The 7837-nt window shown below is 35.3% G+C and overlaps 1 protein-coding gene across 1 annotated transcript in view; it reads right to left on the bottom strand.

Moving 5' to 3' along the window:
* Window positions 1-7837, bottom strand: part of LOC107598003 (integrin alpha-8-like) — a 55645-nt gene that overhangs the window by 20161 nt on the left and 27647 nt on the right. The window contains exons 10-12 of the mRNA XM_016289243.1: window positions 5002-5081; window positions 1618-1698; window positions 1120-1225 (exon numbers count right to left, since the gene is read on the bottom strand). Of these exons, the coding sequence (XP_016144729.1) occupies window positions 1120-1225; window positions 1618-1698; window positions 5002-5081 (267 nt within the window). The remainder of the gene's footprint in view (window positions 1-1119; window positions 1226-1617; window positions 1699-5001; window positions 5082-7837) is intronic.

Genomic DNA, 7837 nt, shown 5'->3' with positions numbered 1-7837 from the left:
AGGGCATAAAGGAGGTGTTCCTCACGGTACTGACTGGGCCAGCCCACCTCCAACACAGTCCTGCTTATTGAACTCGGACCCTTATTATGTAACTGGGAAGAGGGAGAGAAATACAAAAAGAGATTAACAACAAAATCAGCATAAACTGAATTAATTTAAATCTATTAAAAATATTCGAGTTGTTCCCTTATAAACATTTATCGAGATACCGGTATGAAAATTATGGCCAATACCAATGGGCTGATAATTGTTTTCATATTATAGCCAATAACCAATAAATGGCTGATATTACTATTCATACCATGCTGATATTGAATTAAAAAAAACTATAATAAAACTATGGCAGATTTTCATAAGGAGTGCTGTTGATGCCAAATCAATTAAAATTAATCATCAGATTTGTATTTATTACGGAAGAATGTACAAGAACTGATAAACATTTAATTAAACACTCTGGGCTAGCATTAGCATTAGCATTCACAGTTGGACTGAACCCGAGCTGAAGCTGCTTCTAACATAAACCATCTGTACAGCGTCTGGCCAACATTACAGCCAATTAAAAAATTAATAGCCGCAGGACAGATGGTGTTTAGTGAGGCCCTCTTGCAGCACAAAGAGGCCAAGAGTCTCCAAAAAGCAAACAACAAATAAATAGCTTTCCAGAAGCTGTTTTTTGCTAGCTGAATGTACTACACTCCACAGGGAAAGTTTATTGTGGTAAGCGTACCAGATTTCTTATAATAGATTAGTGTTTGATTTTATTGTTGGAGAGATAATTGGGTTGTTGTTGTTAAAAATAATATTGAATCATAAAATTATACTGTCTTTCAGATAAAAATTTAATAAATCCACTCACACTCAGTGTGTTCAGCATATGTTAATAAGTTAGGCTGGTAAGTTTTGGCATGACTTGTATGTTTGTACTTTGTGTGTGTATGTGTGTGTGTGTGTGTATGCTAGTGGATCCCTTTGATTACACCAATGTATTGAATATTTGCTGCTTACTGGCCATTTAACAGAGCATGTTATTTCCAGTACTTTTATACCCTCTCTCTTCTATTCCTGTGTTTGAAGCACTCCATGTTCATCAATAATGTTTTGTGTCTGTTTATTCTGCACCTCATATATGTGTTGAACCTGAGGGCCGACGTCATCCTCTCTCACAGGTTTCTCTTTGGGTTCCCATCGAGGAAAAGGCAAAACAACCTGAGCTGGGTGAGACACACTAAGGAAAAAAAGAGGATGATTTTCATTATAAACAGGTACTGTAAGATGCAAAAATGAGTATATACAGTCTTACATATTTGCCAATAAACACCATTCAAAACCTGTTTTAATTTTGTAACGTGGCAGATTTCCAAGTGAAACAGTATACTGATTGAGAAAACAAACAAACAAACAAAAAACAATTTGATTGAATGAAAATAATAGATGACATTGGCTAATGCATCATCCATAACAAACAGAAGTGTTTAGTGAGCGTTAGTTATAAAGGTCCAGTGGATCCCTCTGAACAGGCAAATAGTGGCAGTCTGGGTTCTTTTATTGAAAAAGGACTGGGACTGCTCATTTTCGGCTCAGTGAGACAGAAAGAGACAGATAACGAGAGACACCCACCCTCTGATCTCCACCTGTGCTCTCGCTGCAATGCTTAGAGTCAAATTCACTGGAACGCTTCTGGAGTTGTCCTTATTAGAGCTGTTCAGAGAAACAAACAATATATTGTTCATTTGCAATATGAATCTTTATTACTATAAACATTATTCTTTATGCTACATTATCAAGGTAACATTTAAAATAAAGTGTCAGTAATATAGAGTTATGTAGTGTGTACTATGAGACAGTAATGCTCTTTATAGGTCACAGTGAACTGGCCCACAGTGTCTCAGACTACTGAACAGTTCCATGTGTGAGCCTGAGGCAGGGAACATCTGTGTTCTGTGAGCGTGTCTGTCCTTTAAGAATGCAAGAATGAGAGGATGAATGTCACTATCCTAGAGTTCCCGAGTCAACTGTCTCGTCAGTCATTGTGAAGTGAAAACCACAGTATCCCCACCAGCCACACACGTATACCAGTATATCAGACGACCGTCTGTCTCATACAGTATGTCACCACAATGAATGCAAATATTATAGAAGTGGAAGTTCACCCAGAGAGTGTGGACAAACACAACAGATGGACTTTATGCCTGTTGTCAAATTATCATTTGTGATAATGCAAAAAAAGAAGTGCAAACTTGCAACATGCTAAAATTGAAAGTACTCTATGTTTACTAGTTTTCTAATGTGTGACAAAGTAATGTAATTACAATTTAATTAAACAGTACTGTATTTGAAATTCTTATGGGCCTCTTTTTGGCCTTTTTGGCCGTGTAATTTCAGAATCTGTCCTAATAGCCTATATCTGCTATTGATGCACACCTTATTAAATGTCACTTTAAGAACTATGCAGCTGTTAAAAACATTGACGTAAATTGCAAAAAAAAAAAAAAAAATATATATATAAAAAGTAAATTATAATATATATATATATTTCCAGGAAATCTAGGAAGTGGAAAGAGAGGATGAATGCACAGAAAAAAAAAAACAATAAATGTCTGACAAATGTAACTTTGATCTTGTGGAATAACTGGGGCTCACAAAAAATGACATATTTACTATATGTCATAAAAGTCACTGTGTGACTGAAAGGAACAATGAGACCTCAGAATCTTTGAAGTCTTGTAAGATTTTGTTTCATTCATTTAGGTCTAAAAATCTTATTAAATACTAAATCTTTAGTAAATGTGTCAGTAAATGTGATGCCTTGATTCCAGCACCTATATTTCCATCCTGAGAGAATCAGAATCCAAGCAATTTAAAATAAACGTCTAATTATTTATAAAGTAGAAAAAGACCAATACATAAATTCTATACTTTAAATTATATTGTGATAATGCGAGAACCACCAACTCGCTTGGGGACGTAAAAAGTGTAAATTTGTAAAAATTATGGCTCTACCCACAATAGCACTTTTGTACAAGGTATCGTTTATTTACAGCTCCGTAGATATATACAAAAGTCCACGAGTGATGAAAGGTTTGGGGTCAGAAATGAACTTTTATTCAGAAAAGAAACACTAAATTTATATAATGTTACAAGATATTTCTATTTCTTAAAAAATGTGCATTAGAATGAGTATAAATTTACATTAGTATATTAGAATGATTTCTGAAGGATCATGTGACACTCAAGCAAGACTGGAGTAATGATGCTGAAAAATCAGCTTTGCCATCACATGAATAAATGACATTTTAAAATGTATTAAAATAGAAAAGTTATTTTATATGGTAACTATATTTCACAATATTTCAGTTTGACTGTATTTTTGATTAAATAAATGTGGCCTTGGTGAGTATAAGAGACCTCTTCAAAAACAATTTTAACATCTTACCAACCATAAACTTTTGAACAATATTGTATATTATTTGAAGTTTTTATAATTAATAATTACATAAATTATTTTCACAAGTAAAAATTAAAAAATCCATTATTACCAACCATAGACACACAACTTTAAAAGAATTGAAAGACAAAACAATCTTTCTTGTTGCATGACACCTGGCTTCTATCTCTCTGTATCTGTAGTCCCCCCCCTCCCCCTCTTTGTCTCTCACTCTCATTCTGTCTCAAATTGAAAAATCAGAGTGGGCAGAGGAACATGTGGCCAACATTAGTCAGCAGAAGATGTTTCTATTCTCCAGAGATGCACATGCCGAAACAGATAAGACACACACCACAAATGCATTCATACTGCACACACTTAAGTGCAAACATATTACATGTGCACGCTCACATGTACAGGCAAACACACATACACACCCTTAGACTCGCCCTCCTGTTTGACCTAACCATGCTCTGAGTTATTGAGAGACTTTAGGGTTCAGTGATTAATTAAACCCTTAGGGAAATATCCCTCCTCTGAGAGCAGCCTGGCAATCATCTCTACACCCCAAAACTAACATGTGCACATTAAACATGTGTGAGTAACATCCCAGTGAGGAGTGTTATTATAACAAATACACTTCACCCCTGAGCTTAACAGAACATGACCAAGGACATGCAAACCAAGTGGGGAGTTCTGCTAAAAACACAATGCAATGATATACAAAACTTCAAAATCGATAAGTCAGGTTACATGTTCATGTTACATGATTTTTTTAATCATTTATATTATAAAATATAATTTATATTAGAAAATATATGCAGCCTTGTGCCTATGGCTGAATCACAGCCATGCTGATATAGAGTGATATCACACAGCTACTTGTGTGATACTGCTCATATATAAAATAGACAAACTCATTACTCAACTAGTTGGCTATTTGACCATTACGACCCATCACTAATAATGGCAAAACACGACCAAAAACCAGAGAACCTACTCCCCCAATATTTTCCAAAATTGTAATTTTTCTCTACATACACCCACACATAGACAAACAGAGTTTCTTTAGATATGCCATCCATTTTCTGTGACCCATCCAAGGACATCTTATCAACACTCAGCTTCCTGTTCTGAAGCCCTGACTCTATTACGACCAACATTTGGGGCCCTTGCTTACAAAATGATCCCCTAAAACATACATCAAAGTGACACACACCACTTACCATGTTCACACACACACACACACACACACACACACACACACACGATTAGTGCAAGAGGTCTTTAAATTAAATTACAAGTTAAGGTACCAGAAATGTTAGCCGGCAATGTGTTCAGCTTCTTAGACACACATACTTATTCACTTTATAACTTTATGACCAGTGGGAACATAAGGACTTTGGTGTTGACAATGATTTGGCCAGAAATGTGTATGATTGTGTGTGTGTGTGTGTGTGTGTGTGAGTCAAAGATAATCTCAGTGAGAATACATTATGCTTACTTGAAGACCAAAGAAGCAACTTGCAGATCTGTAATTTGCAAACAGGTGAAATGAAGGGGAATATTTACTGTACCTGTGTATCTGCAGCTCAAAGCCAATGGAAGGAGGGGCATCTTCCAGCCTCTGTACAGAAAACCGTAAACCAACTGACAACTAGAGCCAGAGAGAGAAGAAAAGGAAAAACATGAAGACATCAAAAGCTTAAGGGACATCTGTAAGTGCTCAGTAAAACAGAATAGAGCTCTAACCCCAGTGTCTCATACAGGGAAAAACCCACCACAATTAACACTGTGCCATCTTACATGCTGGAGGGAGGAGTGTGGGGCCTGTCTGGACAGTCTCACTGCTGTTATACCACCAACAAATAAACTAGTATTACATGTATTACATGGTCACTCAGTAAATCAATAAAAACTTGGACATGAAATACTGACGTGAGTCAAAATTATATTATACGTTTACCTGCATATTTTCTTAAAGCTTCTGCAACTGCAATGGACAAAACAATTGCCCTAGCAACAAGATGATCACTGCAACAATATTACAGTAATATTTATACTAAAGTCATCAAAGGTCATTTTCACTACAGTAAATAGTTGCGATGCAAAATGGCACCAGTTTCGTTTGTATGATACGTGAATGTGAGCAGCATGATATACAGCGCTGCAAAAGATGATGATAATATGCAATATCTGACCAGTGATGTAAATATCAGATCATTTTACTAACATAACTTTGAATTGTGTGGAGCAAAATGCACTAATGTGTATCAAAGTCATTTAATTTATTAGTTTAAAAATGTTATATCTTCATATTTGTATTAGGAAATATAATGCAGCCAAAGATAAAATATGTGAAAAAAATAATAGTTCACCTTTATTTGTCAAGTGACAGAGGCAAAATGATCGTGTCGTTCATGAATGACCCATCTCTATTGACCACCAAATATCACGCTTAACCAATCAGAAGGAAGTATTCTAGAGTGCTAATGTTAATTTATATGACTTGGGGGCAATTCACACCAAACATGTCTCAAAAACCAGTTTATGATGTAAAATTATAGCTCATTATTCTTTTGCATTAGCTGTCATATTAGCTATTGTTAACATATTGAAACCTTAATGCAAAGTGTTACCAGTGTATTTATATAATTGCAATTTGCCCTACATACAGTCAAAAGTCTGCCAGCTCTTAAAAAAACAAGTATTTATAAAGTCTTTTTCTCTGATTTATATATTTTGTTGTTTTTCTGCTCAGCTGAACAAAGTCTAAACACTTGAATCTTCATTCGCAAACAAATAGTAAAATTTCACTAATCATCTCTCTTTCTCGTTGGCTGTAACCGTGTCCATATGGTGTATTTCATTAGAATTAGTCTGATAATGGTTGCTGGGATGGATAATGAAGGTCAGTCCTTTAGCTAAAGGCTATGTGCTAACTCCATAAAAGCCCCATAAATGAGCTTCCCCAGGCGGAAACCTTCCTTACTACAAAGCCCCCTCATAACAGACGGGTGAGAGTAACAAGTGCCGTTAAACTTTAAAGAGGGAACTGGCCATGGAGCATCTTTTTGTGGTCTTGCGTCCTTTTTTAAAACCCAGAGAGTTGGTAAATCACAAATGAAGGCCACGTCTCTCTGAGTTTACAAGGGCTGGTTCACATGTTTCTGTGGCAACAGTAATCATCTAATTACACTAATGAGACAATAACTCTTAAATCGAAAGTTTTAATGAAACCTAGTGTATAACACGGGAAAAATGTACAGGTTCCTCAAGTGTGTTTGTTTAAATGCATTTCACAACATAGGAATGAAATGTAAGATGCAGTTTCCATTCGAAGCAGCACAAACACGTACATCCAAAAGCACTGTGTTTGAATACATCTGTGCAATGGTATTTTTTCAGATGGATTACAGATTGACTAAGTAAAGCTGGACAGAGTGCATCCAGAAAGCATGAAAATGGCATGATTGCATTTGATTAAAAACCAAGAACAATGTAAGCCAAAAAATTAGCCTGTCAGTCTATTATTTACAGTGTCATCAGAAGTGTATCACCCCTAAAATATCAGCCCACTCTCTCATGAAATAATATATTGCTTCATGACGCTGGGAAATCCTTTTCAACTGTTGTGGATAGAGACTAAAGCCATTCACTGTTCCCAAATTCTGTGATTCTATATCACTCTAATGTGACATTAGTTTAAATGGGTAGGAGTCAGTGAAACAATAAACTCATTCAGTGTGCTTAATTTTACAGACCATGAAACTCCCTTCTTCGTTGAATACCACAGTGAGAGTAATAGATGGGGCGTGTCAAGTCAGATTTCTATGAATTATGGCTCACTAAAGACATTTACACTCTTATTTTTAAACTACCGGTGAATTTAATGCATTTTCAGAAAAGATGATTCACATTTGTGAGACTGATGGTTTATTTGGTTTAATAAAATTAAGAGCTAAAAGAGATAAAGCTTTATGGGCAGCACTTCTGATGACTTCCTGTCTTTACTTAACTGTCCTATTTAATAAAGGCAGAAAATGCCCAGAAATATAACTTAAGAATAACAAAATGAAACATAACAAAGGTTACTAATGGACCTGCAAGTTTTATTTGCTGTTCATCTGCTGGGTCATTCATTCATCACCTGACCTGCAGAATCATGGGACTGACAGTGGAGGATGTAGGAATGAAGATATCATGTGAGAACTAGGTGAGAACACTCCATACAGTACTGTTCAAAAGTTTGGGGTAGATTAGATATTTCATTGTTTATGAAAGTCTCTCATGCTCACCAAGGCGGCATTTAATTGATTGAAAATACAGTAAAAACTGTACTATTGTGAAATATATATATATATATATATATATATATATATATATATATATATATATATATATATATATATA

Source organism: Sinocyclocheilus grahami, unplaced genomic scaffold (genome assembly GCF_001515645.1).
Source record: "Sinocyclocheilus grahami isolate Dianchi unplaced genomic scaffold, SAMN03320097.WGS_v1.1 scaffold242.1, whole genome shotgun sequence".
In the NCBI taxonomy this organism is placed as follows: domain Eukaryota; kingdom Metazoa; phylum Chordata; class Actinopteri; order Cypriniformes; family Cyprinidae; genus Sinocyclocheilus; species Sinocyclocheilus grahami.
Note: the sequence above shows the minus strand (reverse complement) of the source record. Positions and strands in the feature narration are given on the sequence as shown.